The 24,973-nt window shown below is 50.7% G+C and overlaps 1 protein-coding gene across 2 annotated transcripts in view; it reads left to right on the top strand.

Annotated features, from left to right (window-relative positions):
* Positions 1-205: 205 nt before the first annotated feature.
* Positions 206-24,973, top strand: part of SYT6 (synaptotagmin 6) — a 59,972-nt gene continuing 35,204 nt past the window's right edge. Inside the window, exons 1-3 of one of the 2 annotated variants that reach the window (XM_060086590.1) lie at positions 206-368; positions 12,646-12,994; positions 14,683-15,238. In XM_060086590.1, the coding sequence (XP_059942573.1) occupies positions 206-368; positions 12,646-12,994; positions 14,683-15,238 (1,068 nt within the window). Of the gene's footprint in view, positions 369-12,645; positions 12,995-14,682; positions 15,239-19,090; positions 19,104-24,973 lie in introns of those variants that run through there. The other variant, XM_060086597.1, reaches the window with a different exon arrangement.

Below are 24,973 nucleotides of genomic sequence, written 5' to 3'. Positions count from 1 at the left end.
AGGGGGCGGCCGTGAGGCGCCAGACTTGCCAGCTGCTGCGGGATGCCACGTGAGGGGCGGAGACCCTGCGGGGAAGTGATTAAAAGCCGAACGGAGCCCGAGGGGGCCGCTGCGGGGAAGGTCTTCTTGGGGCCGCCTTGCCCCGCCCCAGTCCGGCCGCGGCGCGGTTTCGGGCGGCTGCTTGGAGGGCTGGGGTGTCCAGGGCATGAGCGGGGTGTGGGAGACCGGGGAGCCTCTGTGCCAGGCGGCGCTCGCGGTCCTGGCCTCGCTGTGCCGGGCTCGGCCGCCCCCTCTCGGGCTGGACGTGGAGACTTGTCGGAGCTTCGAGCTAGAGCCCCCAGAGAGGAGTCCGAGCGCTGCCGACGCAGGTAACAGAAAAGCCGAGGCCCCCCTCCCTTCCCGGATTCTCGACCTGGCTGTCCCCGCTCCCCAAAGCCCCAACCCCGGGAACCCCGGAACCTAGATGGAGAACTCCGGCTCAGTATTCTGGATTCGGATCCAGCCTCGGCCAGTGCCCTGGCCCATCGCCTGCAGGGCAAGCAGAGAGACGTGAAGGGGACCCGGGAGGGAGAGAATCCCACTGCCCCCCCCCCTCCTGTGTGACTCTGCGGAGCCCCCGCGGAAAGCCAGGCTCCCGGGACGCGGCGCCCCAAAGGGCCTCAGTTTCCCTCCTGTCTCTCTGCTCGTTCTGCGGGCGATCTGCCAGTGGAAGGGTCTATGGAGCGAGCAGGAGACCAGGAACATCCCGGCTGAGGAAGTAACTCGTCTCTTCGGGGGTGTCGACGTCCCTGGGTGCGTCTGTCGGTCTGTCCGTCAGTTTATCTGTTCTCTCGGGGAACGCAGTCCGAGCCCCCTGGGTCTCTCCGGGAGAAACTTGGATCTGCGGCTGGCACGAGGTCTTTGTGTCCGGCTGTCTCCGGCTGCGAGTGGCTTTCTGCGTCTCCGCTGGGGGGCGGGGGTCGGGGTGGGGGAGGGTGTCTCAGCACCCTCCCCCCTACCCACCGCCCCTATAACTTGCTTCCTCGGTCTCTGTCTGACTCACTCGGACTCGGGGCCGGTGCGCGACTGAGCCGGTGCCTCTTGCCGACTTTGCCAAGCGGGCGCCTCCTGCCCGAACGGTGCGGACCCTGCGCCGGACGCAGTCCCAGGCGGCCGCCGAGCCCAGGCGGTCGCCCGCGCCGGTCGAGCTCGCCGGAGCCGGTGAGTCCGGAGCCCGAGCCCCGCGGGGCCCGGGCCCGGCGCACAGCTGCGGCGTCTCCCGGGAGTCGCGACAGCGGGAATGGCGTGTCGCGCCCTGGCGCCCGGAGCCGCGGGTGGGTAGGCAGCTTGGCGGCCGGCCGGCGGCGGGTATTTACCTGCCTCACCGGCGCCGCGCGGCCGCGCTCGCCGCTGCAGCCGGGCTTCTTTGTCCTGATCCCGACGTCTGGAGGGTCCTGGGCGGAAGGGAGTACCGGGTCTCATTCCTTCTGCGCGGGGAGAGGCTGGGAGCAGTGCGAAGCCTCGAGAGAATGCGGAGTGGGGGTGGGGAGATTCTGCAGGGACCAAGGCGCCGGGGTTCCTTTGGCTCCGCAGACTGCACCCCTCCTTGTACCCCGATCCTGACCCCAGTGGCACTGGGCCTAGAGGTACGCTGGGGTCGCCCCGGGGCTGCACACCACCTGCGCGGGAAAGCGAGGAGGGGCCCTCGAGAGGCGGGAATTTCGTCTCCACGCGCTTCTCCTGGGACCGAAAGCCGCGGTTCTTGGAGGAGGTACAGGTGGGGTAAGCTCCCCAGAGGCCGCAGGTTCCAGGGCCCTGTTTTCACTTGAGGTTAGAGGTCGGAGATACAGATAGGTCCTAGGTTAGGAACAGTGCCGCTGGGGGATGGGGGAGAGAGAAGAGGGTGGTGGGCCAGGGGAGGCTTGTGTGCGTGGAGCTGTGTCCAGCCTCGGGGCGCGTGGAGCCCACCTCGGCCCTGTGTGGGTTGTAGGGGGGCGCTGCTCCCTCTCTCTCTCTCTCCCCCCGGCCCTGGCAATGTTTAATCAATGGGTCGTTTACTGCAGCAGAAGGGACTGAGGTTACAGAAGAACTTTTAGAGGGTGGTACAGTGATGGAGATTGAAGAGGCTGATTCTTCTTGAAGAATCTCTGAGCAAATTAGGCCCAGCAAGTATTATCAGACTTTGGTTCTCCGTGCCCTCACCATTTACACCACCCAGCTCCCTATATCCAACAGACACACAATTTTCCCCAAGTCAGGGTGTCTCTTCCTTCCTGCCTCCCCAGCTCCTTCCATCCTTTCTTCCAGTGATCCATCTCCAGTGGGGCCCTTAATGCTGGTTCTGACCCCTCCGATCCTAAAGGGGCTAATTCAAGGTGAGAACACACCTGTCGAGTTCCGTCGGGTATGGAGGCTGTTTCTCCTGTCTGTTTAGGGCAGAAATGCTAAGAATGGGGCGGGGGGGCGGCTGGCATATGTGTGTAGCACATCCTGATACAGGGAGGCACTGGTGTTCTGACTCCAGAGGGACACCCCATAGTCTGGAATGTCAGGTACCTGGATGGCCAGGCTGCGGGTGAGAGAAGGCTGAGGGGTGAGAGCAAGCAGGCCCAGATGAATCAGTATGCCTTTCCTGCAGGCTGCTTCAGAAAGCGAGGTTGAGTTGTCAGCCTTGGGGAACTTTAACTTTGGCTGCTGAATCACAAGCGTCAGTAAGCCCTGGGGCCAAGCTGGGGCGGGGGAGGGCTGAAAGGGATGGGGAAGGCCGAAGGAGACCCTTGATCATAGCAGAAGAAAGAAAACGGTTGAGTGTGGCTTTGGGATCTTGGGGGTTTAGGGGAGCACGGGGTCTGGGGAGATGCTGTGGTATTCGGGACCAGGGCCCACAGGTATCACACATCCCAGCCTACTCCCTGCATCCCAGAGCCACTGTCTGGGTCTAGATTCTCCAGTCAGAGAAATGCTGCATCTTTTCATTTGCAGTTTCATGAAAAATGCAAGTGACAAGAGCATGCCCAGTTCCCTTTACTATTGTATGTTTTCCCCTGCCTTCCTCCTTCTCTAAGTCTCTAGCTCATGGGATTTCTAGTAACACCCTGAGATTCAACAACTGAGATTCAGACTCTGCTGTCATTTACTGGGACACTCCTATATGCCAAGGTCTGTGCTAGGAATTGCACAGGAAATCTCAATCAGACCCTGACTGAAACATCTCGACACAAACTGTCCAAGCTGAAAGCAAGTCCCATCTTTTTTTTATAAAAAAAAAACTTAAAAAACTACAAATAGAACTACCATATGACCCAGCAATCCCACTACTGGGCATATACCCTGAGAAAACCATAATTCAAAAAGAGACATGTACCAAAATGTTCATAGCAGCCCTATTTACAATAGCCCGGAGATGGAAACAACCTAAGTGTCCATCATCGGATGAATGGATAAAGAAGATGTGGCACATATATACAATGGAATATTACTCAGCCATAAAAAGAAATGAAATTGAGCTATTTGTAATGAGGTGGATGGACCTAGAGTCTGTCATACAGAGTGAAGTAAGTCAGAAAGAGAAAGACAAATACTGTATGCTGACACATATATATGGAATTTAAGAAAAAAATGTCATCAAGAACATAGGGGTAAGACAGGAATAAAGACACAGACCTACTAGAGCATGGACTTGAGGATATGGGGAGGGGGAAGGGTAAGCTGTGACAAAGTGAAAGAGTGGCATGGACATATATACACTACCAAACGTAAGGTAGATAGCTAGTGGGAAGCAGCCGCATAGCACAGGGAGATCAGCTCGGTTCTTTGTGACCGCCTGGAGGGGTGGGATAGGGAGGGTGGGAGGGAGACGCAAAAGGGAGGGGATATGGGAACATATGTATATGTATAACTGATTAAATTTGTAAAAAAAAAAAAAAAAAAAAAAAAAAATCCTGAAACTCCTAAAATAACATCTAAAACAAGAAGCTATATTAAATTATTTCTACTCCTTTAACCTATGCTATGTCTTATCAAACAACATATAGAAAACCAGATGTCTCTCATTTCTATTACCTTATGACACAGCAAGTTCTCTAAACTATATCTGAACATTACTTATTTTGCCATTTTACCCCAAAATAACTGTATCAATTCAGAATGAAATGCTACTTCTGATACATCTACATGGAAACAGATGTACAACTCAGGTGCTAAGTTGTTGCATTTATTTTTAGCCATGTAGTAAAATGAATAGCTTGTATGTATTTTTATGATTGTTTTCCCTTGGCCTCATCTAAGAATACCTTTATACAAAATAAAAGTGAAGGTCAAACTTTTATAAAAGTAAAAAAAAAAAAAAAAAAAAAAAAAAAAAAAATCTCAAGGTAAAGGGTCTGCTCTCCTTCTTAATATCCAACCCCACACCCCCACCCCAGGGGAAACTGGCAGGCAGTTCTTCACCTTTCTTTATGTCATTTGCCTCATGGAGGTGAATAAACTTTTTCCATGAGTCAAGTTGCAGAGAGTTAAGTGTGGGTAGCATGGGTTCTGGTTGTATGGTTCTCAAGGTAGTGAGCAGAAGTAGAGTTGTTCCAGAAAATGCAGGAATCTGTTGAGAGAGCCTGAGCTTCCCTGCCCCTCCCAGACTGGTAGGCAGGAATGGTTATTCTCTGGCTTACCTATGGCCATGAGATGTATGTGATGTTTGTTCACTTTTCTAATGACTATGGAGATGTTCTGTGATTCAGCCACCTGGCTTTAAAGTTGGCCTTTTGCAGCACAGGTATTTTTCCTGCTTGTGATGCCAAATTAAATGCACAGCATTTCATCAAAATACAAAAGACCTGTTTCTATAACTGAGTGAGTCATTCCCTCACTCCTTGATGGAAGGAAGGAATTCTGCAGATTTTGCCTTCTTTGGGGAAAGGTGCAATGCACAATCCTTTAGAACCTATGGTGATGCTGTTCGGACACTATGGTGTGTCTTGGGCTTTACAATTCTAGAACCAGGATCCAGTATCTAGGGGTTGTAGAGCCCTTGGATTTACAGTTCTAGAAGTTCTCTCTGTGTGGAAACTTCAAGAGTGGGGATGGTAGATCCAGAATGCTCCATCCCTCCAAGCTCTGTACGAAAGATGTGTTCTCTTCTAACTGTCCTAATGTTACCCTGTCCTCCCTGTCCAGAGTTGGGATATGATGTATGACTGAAAATAAGGAGGACTAAGACTGAGGCATGTGCATCAGGCCAGGTTTCCTTGGTCTCTGTAGGGCTGTCTGGAGCGGGGCGCAGCAGGCTCAGAGAAAGTCCTGACCCAGCTAAGTGGCACCCCTGCTGGTCCAGCTTAGGAAAAGAAGCCTCTAAAAATGGAAGAACTCAGCCACACTTGAACTGAAAGCAGAGGGGCTGAAAGTAGAAGTGAGCAGGGCATCCAGCCCTGGATGCTCCAGGTGTATGACACTTCCTCATCCCTCCCTTCTCTCTGTGCGGGGCGCTGAACTGTTTTTCTTGCTCCACGAGGACCCAGGCAGACCTCTCTTCTCACTAGTTGCAGGTATAAACAGGGAGAGGGGAGTAGAGGGAAAAGAATGAAGCTTTCTGTCTGCCTCTCCCCCCATCACCCCAGGCTTGATTGCCCCATTCAGAGGGGCTACATGCCCTGACCAATCAGGCAGAAAGGCACAGTCACCATCTGCCAAAATAATACTAATAATTGCTAAATTAACGCCAATGCTCTGTTAGCTCTAACACTCCACATTAGTCTCCGATTTATCCCTGAATCCCCTAATGATAGTGGAAACAGGCTCCCAGTCATAAAACTTGGTGCGGCCGTAATTAACCCAGCATTGTCTCTCCTCATCACAGCTTTTCCAAGAGCATTAATTCGTTCTCTGTCTGGACTCTGCTAATTATGCCCATTGGTAGTTCGGCCTGGATCTCGGAAAGGAAGCAAAGGCTTTCTGCTTCCCCTCCCCCCAACCCTAAATTTTAATTATACTGTGTTCTCCTAATAAATATCCCCATTGGTAGTTTGGCCTGGATCTCGGAAAGGAAGCAAAGGCTTTCTGCTCCCCCTCCCCCAACCCTAAATTTTAATTATACTACGTTCTCCTAATAAATGTGCAAGCCACAGCAGAGCTTATTATTAATGGAGAACGTCTGTGAGCCTCAGAACAGAATAGCCCCTGTTGCCCCAACACATACACACACACTCAGGTATTTCTCAGGTACATCTCTGAATGGGACTTTTCCAGGGGCCATTGGTTATTTGCCTGGTGGCTATAGTGTCTGCATCTTCCAGGGAAGGAGAAAGAAATGGAGGATGAGGAGGCTGGTCATAATCCTAGTCCCTGGGGCTCTGCCCAGGTTCAGAGGGTCAGGCCAAAAAGTAGATTATGCTCCCCACCCTCTCCTGATTATAGTGAAGAAATACCTCTCTAGCTTCTCTGCCCAGGCTTCTCCTCTGTAGTTCTTCAGCTCAGCCTTCAGTCCCCTCAAGGGCCTGGCTCAAGAACCTGGGCTTTGGCATCAGAAAGTCCAGGTTCAAATACCAGCTCTTCCACTTAACTGAGGTACACTTGAACAAGTTATTTTGTTAACATCTCTAAACTTAGTTAATTTATCTTTGAGAGGTGAATTTCTTAGGGAGGATGTGAAGGTTAAATGAGATCACTGAGGGCCACAGTGCTTACCATGTAGAAATAAATAACAAATAATATTACTAGTATTTAGTAGTAATGTTTCTGCCCAGAGTCTTTTCCCTTCCCAGACTACCTGCTGCTCCTTCCAGGCTTTGGGCCCTCTGAGTTTCTCGCTGATTGGTCTCTGGGTTGTGCTGGTCTATCTCTCCATCTGTGTCTGAATGGCAGCTCCTTGGCCAAGGCAGCTCCTGCTCTGCAGAGCCTGGCATTGCCCGTTTCCGAGGGTCCATCAGCAGCCCCAGACCCTGAAGCCAGCCTTCTCCAGCTTTGAGGGGAGCAGGGAAAATTGTCCTTTCTTTTCACTTCCTCTCCCCAGTTTATCTTTTCAATTACAATCTGTTAGCGAGAATGTCTGTTACTATTACAGAATGGATCTTCCTGACATGGAGGCCCATTAGAAAAATGGGAACAATAGCAAGCGATGAGGACTGCTGATAAATCCTAACACTATGGGTGGAGAGAAGAGGAGGGGGCCCCGGGGCACCAGGGCTCTGTCTCTGGAGAAAGAAGTGTCACTGGGGTGATAAGAAAGCCCTGGGTTGCTAATTAATAGCTTACCATTTTCCAGAAAGAGAGGGAGGCCATGAGCCATCACCCCTGTCAGACAATCTCACTTAAGGTGACAAGCAGGTCCTGCCTTGATGGCATTCAGGGGACCTTAACTTCCTAGGAAAGAAGGAGCCTGAGGTCTCTCAGGTGCTTTGCCCTCTGGTCTTGTGTCCCCTTCCCTGCCTCAGATGGCCAAGCTTTGGGTCCATCCTGTACCCAGTAAACTATTATCCCCCACCAGACAAACAAACAAACAGACAAACACAAACAAAACAAAACAGGAAGAAGTAATAGCAGCTTACTTTGGGGAGCATTCACCATGTATTGAGCACTGTGCTCAAAGCCTTAGTTTATTTAATATTCACAATGATTCTGTGAAGTACAGATCATTAGAATCCCCATTAAATAAAAGAGGAGACCAATGTTTGGAGAAGTTAAGTAACTTGCTCAAGGTCACACAATTAGAAATGTGGGTGGGTGTGCTCTGTGGTCATTCTGGCACTGGTGCTCAGCTGAGATGTCTGCCTGGTGTCTGAGCACCCAGTGATGCCCAGGCTAGAAGCCACATGCCCTGCACAGCGCCAGGTCACTGGGTGTGTTTCTAAAGCCAAATTCCATAGCTATTTGCTCTCCCAGAGGCTGCTGGGTGACTGGCCAATAGGGTTTCCCAAACCAGGTACCCATGGAATACTGGTCTCCTCTGATACCTCACTGAAGATGTTTCTCACCTAATACTGAGTATGGACTTCTTTCCCCCAGTTTCCAAGAAATCTTTGCAAAAGCATAGCATGTTCTCGGTTGAACATTTTTCTTCCATGAATTTCTTCTCATTCCTTTGGAGCTTGCTCCTGTTCACCAGCTGGCTGGTGACTGTAACGACAAAACAACTGAACAAGTAGCCAGCAAATGAGTGTTGACAGAAAAACTTGGAGATGTGACATCTTTGATATATTATGTATTATGTCTTGAGATACAGAGACACCTAGCTATATATGAAATAGTGATATTATTTCTACTAGTAAGGTGGTTCCTAGTTTGTAATGATAAAGTTAAAGCTATCTCTGTTTATTAGTGTTCATGGTTTGCATGTGTTCTGCCCACTAAACAAATTTCAGAACTAGGAGATGTCCAGAATCATATTGGGCAGAGCTAGATAATTCTAATAAAAATAGCAAATATTTATTATAAGGCTTACTACATTCTAGGCACTGTCCTTAGCACTTTTGATGCGCTTGATCTCGTTTAAATCTCACAATGACCCTATGAGGTAGATACTATTACTGTACCCACTTTACAGATGAGGAAACAGAGGCTGGGAGAGATTAAAAACAGTAGAGATGGACATTGAATGAGCCCAGTCTGACTTTAGAGCAGCGCTTCTTTCTCTCCAGGCTGAAGGGGAAATAAAGAAGGAAAAAGACAGGGAGGAAGAATACAAATAGAAACTCTTAGGAAGTCCTTTCTCTTTTTCAGTGCTGTGCTAAGGACTTTCTCCCTTCCTGGAGGCTTACCTCTATCTTACCACAAAGCCAGTGCATGGTATAAATATGAAGAGCACTGGGTCAGGACTCAAAAGGTGGCTGAATTGCCTGTCAAAATTCTATCTGCCTCATAAGGTTGAGGTTCAAACAAGACATGAGTGGGAAGAAGGCTTTGAAGGCTGCTATGTACCTGTGATTTATTAGAGGGCAACACATCCTGGTGGGTTGGCCCCAGCAGGCCTAGGGTAGGACGGCACATGTCTTAGATCATCTGGGCCTTTGGACAGCCCTTGGGCCATTATGTACCTTCAGCCAGGCTATATGGGCTGGCTGAGTTCAAGGCCACGTGTAGTGATTTTAAAGGGGCTAAATCCTATACAGTCATACCCATCCTGGCCTAATTCTGGTCTTACCAGCCTTGCTCACCACCTTGTTCCCCTGTGTGGGTGTACCCACTCAGCATCAGGACCTAATTCTCCTTGCATTGCCTGCCTGTGAGATGTCCCAGAAGAAGATTCTCCAGGCAGAGGAAGGGCCTCCTGGTCTTACATAACCAGTATTGAGCGCTGGGTGCCAATTACCAATAATCCATACCTCTGCCTTCCCTAATCACAGCTCCGAGGGAATAACAGCCAGGGCGGGGGTCACGTGGAGACGCATTCAAAATAGCAACCACACCGAGGAAAAATTGATTCTTCCACCTCTCTTTTCATTTATGAATTCAGTTTTTTTGTCAGGCTGAACATTTAAATGCACTCTCCGCTCTCTGGATTTCCCCCATTCTCCCCCTTTCTCATTAAAATTCTAATTATTACCAGAGCAAGCAAGATGTATGATCAAAGGAAAGCAAAACCCTAGAAATACCTTTTGTTTTAAGGTGACCCATATTGCAGAGACTGCACCCGGAATAGCTGTAACAGAGAACAGATGTGGAGGGCCCAGAGATGGCCAGATACTTAGAATAAGGACACCCATATCTGTGGTAGCGTTCCTGGTGAACTCCAAGGGGATCCAGGCCTAAAAAACAGTCTTCAAACCATTTAGATCATGAACTCATAACAGCAAAAATTATTTTGATTTAGTACCTCTGATATGTGTTTTTTGTTCCCACGTTCTATACACACGTACAGAGGGGGTATTGTAGAGCTGAACTGTCTGGGTTGTATCTCAGTCCAAACACTTACCAGCTGTGTGACCCTGGGCAATCTATTTAACCCTCTGTGCCTCAGTTTCCTCATCTGCAAAGTGAGGATAATAATCTTTACCTATTTCACTGGAGAGTATTAAATGAGTGAATACATAAAAATCACTCGGTACCTTGGACATAGTAATGTTCAATAACTTGACTAAATCCAACAATAAAATGGCATCATTCCTATTACTGTTAACCTGTATATTACAATTTTGATTTCTTTCTTTTTTTTTTTTTTTTGCGGTATGCGGGCCTCTCACCGCTGTGGCCTCTCCCATTGCGAAGCACAGGCTCCAGACGCTCAGGCTCAGCGGCCGTGGCTCACGGGCCCAGCCGCTCCACGGCATGTGGGATCTTCACCGACCGGGGCATGAACCCGTGTCCCCTGCATCGGCAGGCGGACTCTCAACCACTGCGCCACCAGGGAAGCCCTGATTTTTTATTTTTAAGATAATAAATAAATATTAAGCAATCTGATATTTTTTCTCTTGTGCTCCCAGGATGCATGCACACCATAATTGCAGATCTTCAGTCTAGAAGTTAAATAGGAATCGGTTTTTCTGTTCCCTGGCAGTCTCTGGTGGACTAACCTCAGTTCCTATATTGGGGAAAGACTCCACTGTCTCCGTGCAGGGACCTGGGGGCTGGAGTAGGTTGCTAAGGACTTGAGGATCCTGTGCTCTCATTCCTTATTCCTGAAGGTGGTAGCTGGTCAAGGCCAGTACCCTACAACCAGGGAGCTGGGAGACAGTGCTAACTCCCCAGAGAGGGTGGCTGATGTTCTGGCCTCCTTCTCAGGTGCCTTTGGATGGGGGACAGCTTTCGCAGGGGCCCATGTGCCGTGAGAGTACTCTTGATCCCCCAAGGAGGGACTGGGCATCTCTATACTCCCAGTCTAGCTTAGCACCTGGAACATGGCAAGTGCTCAGTAAATGTTGGTTGAGAGATAACGACAGCTGACTCATTCATTCATTCTTTCTCATGTGTCAGTTTCTATGCTGAGCCCTGAGTCAGACAAATATAAAAAGCACAGGGCTATAGTAGCCTATAGTTTAATCAGGGACAAACAGTCTGGGACAGTGGAATGAGCCCCAGGCTGGGCAGTGGACATCTGGACCCTGGTCCAGGCTCTGTGTCTGACCTGTGACCCCAGGCAAGTCCCTTCTCTGGACCACTGTTCCCATCTGCAAAAGCACAGCCTCACTTGTAGGGTCATTTCTCATCTTAAATCCCAAGATTCTTAAGGCATGGGGACAGGATAATCCAGAGACTACAAACTCACCGGCCTGCAGGGGCCAGGCAGGTAATAGGGAGAGCAGCTGGTGAGCACGCAGCCTTCCAAAAGGCATCGCCAGTTCCCACCATGCGGGAGCATAGGTCCAGTTAGCAAGTCCTCAGGCCTTTTCCAGAAAAGCCAGAAATCTGGTGTGATGATGACGATAGTGATGATGGAATTGCTCAATGTTTCAATCATCATGTAAGCCAAACAAGCCTCCTGTGCTGGCTTGTCTACAAGTGACCTTTGTGCAAACCCATCATTGGTTCAAGGCCTCTGACATCTCAGAGTAAGAAGAGGCCTTGGGCTCAAAGGTTCATTCCTAAAGGTGGGGTGGGAAGCCTGCTTAATAATTTCTCCCAGAGGGAGGCATCCTTCACAGCTCTCCTGGGGTACTGGGCATCCTACTGGGGGCAGAGGTGGGCTGGGTGTGGGACAGTGAATGCCTGCCTCTGAACGAATCACAACATTCAAAGATACCAGTTTTAGGGGGCTTCCCTGGTGGCGCAGTGGTTGAGAGTCCGCCTGCCGATGCAGGGGACAGGGGTTCGTGCCCCAGTCTGGGAGGATCCCACATGCCGCAGAGCGGCTGGGCCCGTGAGCCATGGCCGCTGAGCCTGCGCGTCCGGAGCCTGTGCTCCGCAACGGGAGAGGCCGCAAGAGTGAGAGGCCCGCGTACCGAAAAAAAAAATAATAATAATAATAATACCAGTTTTACAGCAAAGCTCTCACATAGCCACAGGAATGGGGGGAAAGGACAGCTATCGGAATCATCTGTATTTAGCTTTGAAGTCAACTGTGTGGATCAGACTCCAACTTAATACAAGTATTTATTGAGCCTACTATGTGCAGAGTTCCAGGAGGACAGCAGAAGCATTAGACCTAATGCCCCGCCTCGAGGAGATTATGCCCGATCTCATTCACTTCAAGTCAACCTACTAACTATATATTAGCTCCTGCTGTGGGCTTGGCAGGCACGGGGTAAGGGAAGGGAATGAGGTAGCCCAGACTGGGGTCCCCAAGGCCTCACAGCCTGTGGAGGAAGAGAGCTGTCTGCAAAACCGACCCTGCTGTAAATCTGGCCAGAGTAACAGCTCTAATAGAAATTCAAGCAGCATCCAAATGTGAATGCTTCACGAATTTGCACATTTGCCTAGGCTGCTATTTAAATTACGTTCCCTTCCCCATACACGTGCCCATGGGGAGGGGAGGCAACCCAGGTGCTCCCCAAGCTGGCGGTGGGGGGAGGGGCAAAGCTGGAGAAATCAGACCGAGGTGAACCCGAGGCTGCAGATATTTTACAAGGTGGATATGGAGCATCAACCCTACAACCATCCCTCCTCTACCTGGGCAGCCTTCTCATGACCACTCTTTTCTCTTCTTCCGTCTCTGTCCCTTCTGTGCGGCCCCTCTTTGAACACCCTTCCCTGCTTCTCCCCTCCTGTGTCTGTCCCTGTCGCTCCCTGCCTGGCTGAGGGCAGGCACCTCTGTCAGCCTCCTCACAGTGGTAGTTATTGTGTGTGGCGTGGCCCTGGTGGCAGTTTTTCTCTTTCTCTTTTGGAAGCTGTGCTGGATGCCCTGGAGGACCAAAGAGGCCTCCAGCCCCTCCTCTGCTAACCCCTCCCCGGAGGCCCTCCAGAGCCCCAGCTCCAGAGGCAACATGGCGGACAAGCTGAAAGACCCCAACACCCTGGGCTTCCTAGAGGCAGCAGTGAAGATCAGCCACACGTCCCCAGATATCCCTGCCGAGGTGCAGAGGTCGGTCAAAGAGCACATCATGCGTCACACACGGCTGCAGCGACAGACCACAGAGCCAGCGTCATCCACCAGGTGAGGGGTGGACCCCTCCCTTCCCTACCTCCACATTCCTGGATCCAATACATTAATGAGATTCCAGCCTGTGAGGATCAGAGACCAGAAATAATCATGTGCATATTCTGGTTGGAGAATATGTCAGATGATGTGCTTCTTGGTGGGTGATCAATTCGGAGGTGGGCGCCAGGAGAGACTTCAGGAGAGGGGAACCTTTGAGGTGGGGTGCTGTGCAGGTGGCAAGCCCTGGGATGTGTGTGGGTGCGAGATGTTGACTTATCTGGAGGGAAGGAAAGACTTCAGGCTGAGGGAAGAGAATACGCAAAGGCGCAGAGGCATAAGAGTTCATGATGTGTCTATGTCAATACAGCCCCCTAGATGGAGGCTGCAGTGTGTGGGAGAGAAAGCAAGAGATTCCTAACATTTTGAGAATGAGGATAGCTTTTGACAGCGTTCCCCGTGTGACAGCAATTGTATACATGGCATTCTTTAACTGAAAAAACAAAATGACAACAAAAAACAAACACCACCTAATGACAAAAACCTACTCCAAATTCAGAAACACTTTTAAATGATGTGGTACATGCAGGTATAAGGCATTGTATTTATTAAAAACTTGGGGCTTGGGCTTCCCTGGTGGCGCGGTGGTTGAGAGTCCGCCTGCCGATGCAGGGGACACGGGTTCGTGCCCCAGTCCGGGAAGATCCCACATGCCGCGGAGCGGCTGGGCCCATGAGCCATGGCCGCTGAGCCTGCGCGTCTGGAGCCTGTGTTCCGCAACGGGAGAGGCCACAACAGTGAGAGGCCCGCATATCGCAAAAAAAAAAAAAAAAAAAAAAAAAGAGGAAAAAAAAATTGGGGGCTCTTGTGGAGTCCAGGCTCCCAGGGGACCAGCCAAAGGAAAGCAGGCCTGGTCTTCAGATTGAAAGCCAGAAATGATGAAAGTGCTGGGTCACGTTTACAGAGTTTGTTGTTTGACCTCAGGCAAGTTGCTCACCTTTCCTGAGCCTCACTTTTCCCAACTGTAAAATAGGGCTAATGAGTCTCCTAAGGGTATCCCTGAGGAGCCAGTGAAAGAATCCGTGTGATAATAAGAGCTTAGTATATACCTGGCCCTGTTCTAAGCACTTTATTGTATTTATTCATTTCACCCCCACAGCAATCCTATGCAATTGCTACTTTCATTATTCTCATTTTATAACACAGAGAGGTTAAATAACTTGCCCCAGGTCATACAGCTAGAAAGTGGCAGAGCCAAAATTAACCTATGCAGTCTGACTCCAAAGCACAATAAATGTTAACCATGGTGGTGGGGATGGTAGTGGTGGTGATGAAGGAATGCCACGTGGAGGGTGGGAAAGGATGGTCCTTCTCAGTCAGGGAGCTTATGGTTTAATGGGGGAACCAGCATCATGCCTACCAGGAAAGAAACCTAGAAAGCAGGTAGCAGAAAAGCAGGAAAAATAATAATGATCACAATGGCTAACACTTACTGAAGCTTGTTACGCACCAGGCTCCATTCCAACTACTTTTCATATATTAAGTCATGCACACCAAGTGTGTGCAGAGGGAAAGGGGGTCAACTGGCAGGAGGAAAAAGGGGCCTCACAAGGGGTAGGATGAGCCAGGGCCCCGAGCCATGCCTGCCTGCATTCCGCCACTCCTTCCCCCACCTCACTCTCTCACCCCCTCCTGCCCTGTGCCAGGCACACGTCCTTCAAGCGCCACCTGCCACGGCAGATGCATGTCTCCAGCGTGGACTACGGCAATGAGCTGCCCCCGGCGGTGGAGCAGCCCACCAGCATTGGCCGCATCAAGCCCGAGCTCTACAAGCAGAAGTCAGTGGAGGGGGACGATGCCAAAACCGAGGCCAAGACCTGCGGGAAGATCAACTTCAGCCTGCGCTACGACTACGAGAATGAGACCTTGATTGTGCGCATCCTGAAGGCCTTCGACCTCCCCGCCAAGGACTTCTGTGGCAGCTCTGACCCTTACGTCAAGATCTACCTCTTGCCTGATCGCAAACGCAAGCTGCAGACACGGGTGCACCGCAAGACCCTGAACCCCACCTTCGATGAGAACTTCCACTTCCCCGTGCCCTATGAGGAGCTGGCTGACCGCAAGCTGCATCTCAGTGTCTTCGACTTTGACCGCTTCTCCCGCCATGACATGATCGGGGAGGTCATCCTGGACAACCTCTTTGAGGCCTCTGACCTGTCCCAGGAAACCTCCATCTGGAAGGACATCCAGTACGCAACCAGTGTGAGTACCGCCCTGCTCCCTGGGCTTCTGGAGGATTTGCAGTTCTGGATTTGACTGGGATGTGTCCCGCATCCTCCTCACCCCTAGAGACAAAAGGGCCTCTGCCCTTCAGGGTACGAAGGGGACTCTGACTAATAGCCCAGCCCACTCTGGGGAAGTCCTTGCCCTGGGGCTCACGTTGGTGGGGGGCAGGGAACAGAGCCCCCATGTGGGTGGGAAGGGAAGGGAACATATCTATGGCTTCGGATCGCATGTTCTGAAGTGGTTCTCTCTACCTGCCAGGCCTCAGGTCTACCACCTATAAAATAATATACGTCTTTAATCATGGGTAAGGATCGGGCCAGGCCCATAGACTACTGACTCAGACAGCAGTGTGAGTGAAGGGCATTGGTGTGTACTGGAAGCCCGGCACAAGCAATCAAGAACAGGCTGTATTAATTGGGATAAACCAGGTTATGCCATAGCCACAAACGATCCTAGGATTTGGTAGCTCAAAGCGGTCAAAGTTTAGTTCTCGTTCATGTTACATGTGCTTTGCAGCTTGGCCATTCTTCCTTGTTACTTAGGGATCCAAGCCCACAGAGGCTCCGTTTTGACCTGTGCCCCTATAGTTACCACCTGAGGAGGAAGAAGATGTGGCAAATCATGTGCTAGTTCTTAAAGCCTCCATGCAGAAGTGGCACATGTCACTTTCACTCATATTTCATTAGCCAAAGCAAGACACATGCAACTCCTACTATCAAAGGGGCTGCGGGCAAAGCAATCCTACCACGTGTCCAGAAGGGGGACTGGAAGTACTTAACGACCAGCACTAGTGACTACCATGCAGCAGAGCCCCTGATCTTAGGCCCTGCCTGCCTGGGCCAGTCCGGGAGTTGGAGCGGGGCGGGGCTTGAAGGGAGACCTGGCTAATCCACACATGGGGGGAAGGTGGCTGTTCATGATCAACTGGAATTAACCATGACGAGCCCCCAGGAGCTGGGGCTCAAGTTGAATTTTAAGAGGGAGGACAGGTTTGGCACAGAGAGTTAAGAGGGCATCTCCAGAGCCCTTTGGTCCAGTGTAGACAGTGTTCTCCAGTCCCCTGGGTGGCTGTTGAGGAAGCTGTGTAATTGCATCCCACAGATGTGTCTGTGCCTCTCTCTAAGCCCAGCCAGGCAGCTGAGAGCCCTGCAGGGGTGTGGCCACCAAACACCAATGGCCTTGTGTCTGGTGTCTTGAACGCTAACTGATTGAGTGTCTCCTGGGATATTTCTTGCACTATTTCCCTGAGTGCAGACCCTCCCTTTGGACAATCAATACTCAATATCTATGGGCTGAACTTGTAAGGAGAGAGGCTGGGAGAATCAGCCCCACTCTGGTGGGAAAAGGATAAGAATCGATTTGTTCAAAGAGAGAAAGCTTGATGGGCTCCGTTTCTGCTCCAGAGAAGGTCTCTGGGACAGCCCATTCTCCTAGCTGCTGCTGACTTTGACCAGCCCAGTCTGATGTCTACTTTTGCTTTCCCGAAATGTCATCCGCAAGAACAGCACAAGCAGCGGGGCCGGCAGACAGGGCGGGCAGACGGGGCGGGCTGGAACAGCAGCTGTGTGCCAGCCTGAAGCCCAAGAGCTCCGCTTTATAAATCACTCTGAAGTTTACATCTGGTGCAGCTCTTCCCTTGTGGTCTCGTAAGGCAGCAGCTTCATTATCGGGACTATACAGGTAGAGAAAAGCGGCTCAGTCCCCCCCCATACTGAGGCTGAGGCCCAAGTGCTCAGAGAGAGGTAGGTGTGAGGGCCAGGGGCTGTGGGAAGCAGGGCTCAACACAGCCCTCTGAAGAGCCTCCCTTCTCCTCTCCAGAGACCTCCCTTTCCTGTAACTTGAGCTCCAGGCACGATGGAAGCCCTAGTCCTGGAGCATGCGGTCTGTGCCCAAGGATGCTCCTCACCTGAATGCTAACTTCCTACAACCTAGAATTCCGTGGCTGTCCCTGCACTCGTCCCACACCCCTTCCTCAGCCCAGCTTCAGAAAAAGGCAGATCGTCCAAAAGGAGCTGGACAAATCATTGCCATCCTCATCATCCTCAGTCAGTACCACTCTAGCCCTCCTCCATCTCCTCCTAAGCAGGACTGTGCCAGGAACTGGGGAGCAAGGGGGACTGGGATAGAAGACAGCCTCTTTGACCCACAGAACTTTAATGCAGTAGCTAGTGATACAAAGTAGCAAATACTGTGAGGCTGTAAGATCTGAGAGTTAGGACAGCCAGGGAAGGTTTCCTGGGTGGGGAAGGAGAATTCAGGTGGGTAGGGAGGGACTGGTATATATAACTTGATAAGCGAAAAGGAAGGGGGAGCATCCTAGTCAAAAGCAGGAGGAGTCTGGGCCCAGGAGTTTCTGAAGCAGAAGATCGGGTGACTTGCTCACACTCCCTGTCTTGCTCGCAGTTTGTGTGCACTGAATGTTCTGCCTGGTGAGGCCCCTGGGGCCCTCCCATCCACAGCCTCTCCAGCAGGCCAGCTCTCAGGGGTGGGCTCTTTATCCTGGGCGTGAGGAATCAGACAATGGAAAGGAAAAGGAAATAAAAGGCTGGTGCTTTTACCTGTGCTTACTCTAAAATTGTAATTATTTTGAGGCTAGAGAGGCCCAAGCCCTAGTAACGGGAAATGATTGAGCACTCAGTGTACATGAAAGCCTGCAGCCAGCATCGTGGGGCGCGGTGCACATGAGCACAGCCGGCTCCCATCTTTCCTGCATGCCAGATTCCTGCCAGATTTCATTCCTAGAGCTGCATTTTGGCCCCCAGCTCCTCCGGCCTGCAGGCTGGTCGCTGAACACGTCCAGCATTTCTGCCTCTTGCCTTTGCTCCCAGGGTTTCCTCTGGCAGACAGGCTTTTCCCCCACCTCTCTGCGTGGCCCAAACCAATCCACCTTTCAAAGCTTCCCTGAAGTCCTTCTGGTCTCACAGCAATCACTCCTCTGGATTTATTTTCTGCGTCCCTCATTTATACACTGAGTCATATTCTGCCTTGCAGAGTCCCCAGTGGCTCAGGAATGGCTTGTGTCCCACATTTGACTGTCTCTTGTATTTTCCCTCAGGGCTGAGCATGTCATTTTATGCAAACATAAGAACTCAGCACGTTCTTGTTGAATGACCGATGGCTTAGTGAATTCAAACAAAACTACGTATTGGTGCACAAGGAAAGGATATTAAAGAAGCAATGGAATTTGGGTGCAGTTAACCTGGGAAGGCTTCCTGGAGGAGAAAGTCAAGTAGTATTTTGAAAGTGAGTAGAGCCAGGCATGGTGGGGAGAGACCTGGGCTGTGCATTCCTGCAGAGAGATGGTTTGGGTAGATGGTTTATGTCTGGAGTAGCAAAGAGATTAACCAGCCTGGACTGAAGTGGAGGGTCAGGGACCCATAGTCTGGACTGAAGTGGAGGGTCAGTGACCAATAGTCTGGGTAGAAGGAGAGGCCCTGTGAGAAGTGGGCTCGGGAGGCTGCTCTGATGTCACAGGAGTCCATGAATGCTGTCCCCCTGGTGCTCCTCACACTTGTATGGGAGAATCAGGTGCAGCCCTGGCAGGTGGAACCAGGCAGGTTCCTTGTTTTGGCCCCTGCCCCAGTGCCCAAGGTGGTCTGAAGCAGCAAAGCCTGGAGCATTTGCGCTGTTTTCTTACAACCACTGAACATGGAGCTTCAAAGCTAGTGAAGGGGAGGCGTTCATCTGGGGAGGCTAGCCCTTTGTTAGTTGCAAATCTTAAGCCCAAGGGCCACTACCCTCAGCATCCCCAGGTTGTTCTGGATGGAAGCCTAGGCTGTAATGGGGCTAACATACACCCCACCAGAGGGTGAGAAACAGGCAAACAAGCTGTGCTAAGACAGTCAGAGGTCTCTGCTGTTCCCTGGAATCAAGAAGCTCAGGCATGGGCAGGTCTGCCACTGAGGCTCCCACCTCTTGCCTGGCTTGACTAAGGTCCTCTGGTGGTCTCCTGGGCATTCCCCATGGTTTGTCATTTTCTTTCCACACAGAACTTCGATTGGCTGAAATCATTCTGTTCTTCCCTTCCCCCCTCTCCAGCCCCCAGTCTCATTATTTCTATATGAAGCTGTAGATTTATCATTAAAATAGAGCCGCCATCACCAGGGTTTGCTAACATCTCTGTAATCTTGTAATTATTGCTACAGAGGCCTCAGACCCCAGTGCACACAAGTATTCCTGTTGCCATTCCAGCTCCTTCATGGAGGCTGTAATTGGGGCCATAAATATGTGTTGTGCTTGGTGACATTAATGGACTCGGCCAACTTCCTGCCTTACCAGGTCCCCGCCATGTCAGAATGAGTGTGTGTGTGTGTGTGCGTGTGTGTGTATGTATGTGTGTGTGCAGGTATGTGTGTGTCTTGGGGGTGATGGAGTGCTCTGTATAATTCCAGGGAGCCTGGACTCGGAGTCTGCAGGGAGGAGGGGGTGCCTTATGTGGTAGAACAGTCTCTTTTCTAGCCTGGGGACGAGCAGAGCTGTGTACAAAGAGCTCAGGCTTTGATACCAGACAAACCTGTGTTGCATTCTAGCTTCTGCACTTTCTAGCTTTGAGACCTTGGGGACATTGTCTAAACCATGCCTCAGTTTCTACATCAGTAAAATGGGGAGAATGATGGTACATACCTCATAGCAGTATTCTATGTAGTAAATTAAATAAAATGCACAAGACGCCTAGGGCAGCACTGTCACCTAGCCGCCTCCTGAGCCCCATTCTTACAGTGCCTTTCCTTCTAACTCGGCCTGTGGGTCACTATTTGTACCACTCCCAGGCCTGATCCCCCACTTTTTTCCAGATCACCTATTCCGACAGGTTGTTGGTTGTTATTATTCCTGTTTTACTTACTTCTCTCTTTTACTTCTTGTCCTATCATGTGTTCTCTGTGTGACCTTGGAAAAGTGATTTGCCCTCTCTGAGCTGTGGTTTCCTCAGAAACTCGTTTCCAAGTTGTGAGATTCTCAGCTTCCCCTATAGAGAAGTGGTTGGCTCTCTTGCTTTCAGAGCAGGGATACCCAGTCCCTGGAAGTGTGGTCTCCCTAGTAGAGGCCTAAACCCCAGGCTGATAGGCCACAGGGCAGAATTTCCAGACACACCCTCCTCCTTTCAATGTCAGTAAGAATCAGTCCTCTCTTTAAGCCCCTTGGAAATGTCCTCCATGGAGTTCCTGCCACAAGCAAGTCCCCACCAGCAAGCTTCCTTCCTCCTTTTCCCATGAGGCCCAGTCCTGCAAACAGGCTCAGCTCCCTCCCCACCTTTCAAGCCCCCCATTTACTGGTTATTAATATGCAGGTTATTATTTGAGCTCCTACTGGGAGCCAAGAGCACAACCAACTTTATCCCATTTCATCCTCACCATAAGCCTTATTATTGTGCCCTGTATGTAAGTAAAGAAACGAAGGTTCCAGGTTAAGTGACATGCAGTGTCACCCAGACAGAAGGTGGTAGAGAGCCAACACTCAAGTCCAGGTCTTCAACAGAGCCCACATCCTTGCATGGCTAGAGGGGAGTGAGTGTGATTACATTGCTCCTTGGACAGAAGATAGACCCTGAAACTGTGCATCTCGTCAGGGGACCCAGAAGAGTGACTGGCTTGATTTTCTCTTTGTGGCCTGGATTATTCCTCTCGTTTCAGGGGGCAGCTTTTGTGCTAACACTTGGATTCCGTTACCATCTCCCCAGTGTTCTCCTGTGGCACTGAGTTTGACATTCATTCTTCTTTCATTCAGCAAACATGTATTGAGTGTCAGCTATGTGCTGTCAGTTTGATCACTGAGCATGTGTTGGATACAGAAGCTGGACTGGGCTGTGGAAAGGATGGCAAAGAAAAAGCCCCACCTCTGACCAAGCTACTGGGAAGTGTGGAGCATGCGCAGTGACCCCCAAACCCCTCAGTCCCCTTGCACACCAGGCACACACTTGGGGACAGAGCAATTCAGGATGCTCACAACCAAATCATGCAAGCTGCTGCACTGCAAGCCATGTGCAGAAGTGTTGAGGAGAGATGGAGAAAATAATCAGAGTCAGATGAGACTGGTCTGGGAAAGCTTCTAGAAAAGGAAAGTTTTAGGCCAGGCTTTGATGGCAATGAAGGAAAAGAGTGTTGAAAGAGGGAGGGTCAGAGGGAGGGGAGTGTGTTTCTCTATTTTCTTTGGATTGGGGGAAGGATCTAGAAAGAACTTCTCTCGAATACAATGGGTTTCTTTTCTTTGTGCAGTAACTACTTGTGGTGTAATTACCATGTACCAGGCACCAGGCTAGCACAGGGGATACAATAACTTCAACTCAGTCCAGTCCTCAAAGCCTCACAGTCTTATGGGGAGTCAGGAGAGCACCTCCACCATCCCAGGGGACACACAGGTCCCAGCATGCTGATGGAAGGCTGGCCTCCTGGAATGAAATTGCCTTCCTTGCCAGAAAAGAGTTAGTTGCATTCTTTTCTCACACCCACATACTCAAGTCCAGTGTGGTCCAAGGGTAGCTTACAAAAGGCCTTTTCAAGTAGAGCCAAAGAGTCGGCACAATTGATTCACTGTGACTCAGTCAATCACCTGGGATGAAGCCTCCCAGATGCTCACTGACCAGCAGCTTGATGCAATGCCTTCAAAGTACCCACCTTGGATCTTAGGCTTCCAGTTCTATCCTGGCTAGGAGAGGGGCAGGAGAAAGAGGGAAGCATAATGAACCTTCATCCACTCAACATGTCTTCAGTGATCTCTTAAAGAACTTACTTGGGTCCAAGAACACTGGGTATTGAAGGACAAATATAGTCCTTGCTTTTAAGGAGCTTACAGTTGAGTGGAGCTTTTGGAGCAAGTAAAAATGTAATCCAAAGAACAATTATTTAAGTTGCATGAAATGGGAGAAGGGGAAAATAAAGGTGATTGCTGAAGCTGGGAGAGTAAGGGAGTGGAATGGGAGATGCAGATGGCAGAAGGAAAATTTGAGAACAAGAACTGAGTTTGGGGAACACCCACAGTCAAGAAGAAGAAGGACAGGGGCCAGAAAAGGGTACCAAGCCAGGGGAGTTCCAAGAGAAAAGGAGAGAACTGAGGAAGGCAAAGGAGGGATAGTTCGGGAACTAGGCAACTAGCAGTGATGTGTTCCAGCATCTGTGGGGTACCAAGCACCATCTTAGACCCTGGGGACGCAGTGGTAAATGAAGCTTACAGTCGTGTGAGGGAGACAATGAGTATGTGAGATAAATAGTGTGGCTGAGAGTGGTAAGTGGCCTGGAGAAAATAAAGCCAGGAAACGGCGGGGTGGGGGTGGGTGGTGTATTGGGGTTGGGAGTGTGGCTAGAGGAGAGGATTGCAGGGTAAAACAGGGTAGATGGGGAGACATCCCCAAGAGGAGGCCATCTGAGTAGGCCTGAAAGACAAGAGGGAGAGAGCCATGCATATACCTGGAAGAAGAGAGGTCCAGGTGAGAGAATGGTAAATGCAAAGACACTGAGGCAGGAGGATGCCTGGCTTGTTCAAAGAACCATAAGCATCCAGTGTGGCTGAAGCAGAAATGGGACTGGGGAGGAGAGAGCATAAAAGATAAAGTGAGAGAGGTAAAGGGGCAGGAAAGGCTCATGGAGTTCCACAGTCAAAAGTTTAAAAGCATCACTATAGTTGATGGGTTGGGAATAGACTCTACAAGGGCAAAGACAGGGAAATCCGCTGGGAGACTATTGCCATGAAAAAGAGACAGTGGTGTCTTGGACAAGGATGGGGGGTCGAAATGTAAGATGTGCTTGATTCTGGATGCATCTTGAAAGTAGAACTAGCAGTATTTGCTGACAGATTGGATGCAGGGTCTAGGGTGTAAAGATAAATCAAGGTTGTCAGCCTGAGTAACTCAGGAGGGAGTCGCCACTGACTGAGTTGGGGAATGCTGGAGGAAGAACCCATATGGGGAGGAAGGTCAAGGGCTCGGGTTTGAACATGTTGTAGTTGAGATACCGTTGGGACATCCAACTGGAGATGTTGGATAGAAACTTGGATACAGAGTGTGGAATCCAGGGATTTCCCTGGTGGTCCAGTGGTTAAGAATCTGCACTTCCACTGCAGAGGGCACGGGTTTGATCATCACTGGTCAGGGAACTAAGATCCCGTATGCTGCGTGGCCAAAAAAAAAGAGTGTAGAGTCCAAAAGAGAAGCCTTGGCTAACCAACTGAATTTAAGGGATGTCAGCATATAGATGGTGTTAAAAGCCATGAGACTAGTTGAGATCCCAAATTTAGAGAAAAGACCTAAGACTGAGCTTTGGGACACTCTAATGTTTAGATGTGGGGACCACGAGGAAGTAAAAGAGACTGATAACCCCCAGCCAGTGAAATAGGAGGAAAAACAGGAAAGTGCAGTGTCCTAAGATAAAAGGACAGTGTGTCCAGAATGAGAGAGGGAAGGATCAAGTGTATCGGACGCTGCAACGGATCAAGTAAGAGGCAGACTGAGACGTGACCATTTTGTTCAGCATCAGCCTTGCCAAGAGCTGTTTGTTGGAGCCCCGTTGGAGATGAGGTCATTTGTGGAAGATCAGGACATGGGTTGTATCATTTTAGGGGAACTCTTTTTTATCATTTATGTATCATTTAGGGAAACAAGATTTCAAGGCCTAGGCAGGCTGGTTTTGCAGTGTGCCAGAAGGCTAGCTCCATGTATGGGCCATACTTGGGGAAAAGGTGGGGTGGGGATGGGGGGAAGTGGGTGATCAGCCCCGGGTCACGCAGAGCAGATCAGGCCAAGACAGCACGTTGCATCAGGAATTTGCAGCAAGGCTAGGTATCCCTAGAATTCTGCCTTGAATTCCCGAGTGTCTGGACTCTTGCAAGCAGAACCAAGCCAGGATAGAAGCAGAGAGAGAGAACCTTCTAAAAGAGATCAGATCAGGGTCATGGAAGCCCCAGGAGGTGTGAAGGAAGCAAGGCTGGGCCTGGGCTGCCCGCCAAACCCATGAAGACTGTTCCCCAAGCCCTCCAGCCAGAGCTGCTCTGAATCATGTATGAAGTCGGCCAGCCCTGCCCACTCTTTGAGCAGCCTGGCCCCCGTGAGCCCTGGCTGTGCCCTCCCCCACTGGCCGAGTCAGAAGCCCAGGGTCACTCCAGGGCTGCAGGCCTCTCTTGTTTACTTGCTGCTCAGCTGGAGCTGCTTGTCTCTGCTTATGTTCATTTACCCACACACTCCCTGGGGCCTGGCCTCCTTAAACTCATTATTCTCTGGAATGCTGAGCTCTCCTCCTGCACCCACACCCTCAGGCTGGGGGAGGGGCGACAATGTCCAGTCCCTGCCCCCACCCAGTTTATTCCTTCAGCCCCTGCCAGTGCAGAGGGCAGCTGGCTGGGCTCTTTCCTCTGCTCTCCTCCCTGAAGAGGGGAGGAGGGGAAGGGCCTGGTTGGTTGCCTCCCGCAAGGATGCCATGGGATGTTAGGGATGTGGAAGCCAGGAGCAGCTTTTCCTGCTCCAGAATAAGACCTGCAGCCCCGCCCTCCAAGCTCATGTCCTGTAGTGACCAGGAGGAAGTTGGAAGGGGGTGCGCCAGGGGTCCCTCCATGCTCAAAGCTCAGGTCCTGAGAACGTGACTCAACCCGCTAAGCCCCAGGTTCTGCAGCCAACGTGACCTTGACTTTTCTGGGAACTACTCAAAGGGCCAAGGCTCCTCTAGCAAAGGGTTGCTGAAAATCCATCAGGAACCCAGAAAGGGGGAGAGGCGGGATGTGGGGTCCGAG

Source organism: Mesoplodon densirostris, chromosome 2 (assembly GCF_025265405.1).
Source record: "Mesoplodon densirostris isolate mMesDen1 chromosome 2, mMesDen1 primary haplotype, whole genome shotgun sequence".
Lineage (NCBI taxonomy): Eukaryota > Metazoa > Chordata > Mammalia > Artiodactyla > Ziphiidae > Mesoplodon > Mesoplodon densirostris.
The sequence above is the reverse complement of the archived record's forward strand: the minus strand, read 5'-3'. Positions and strand labels throughout refer to the sequence as shown.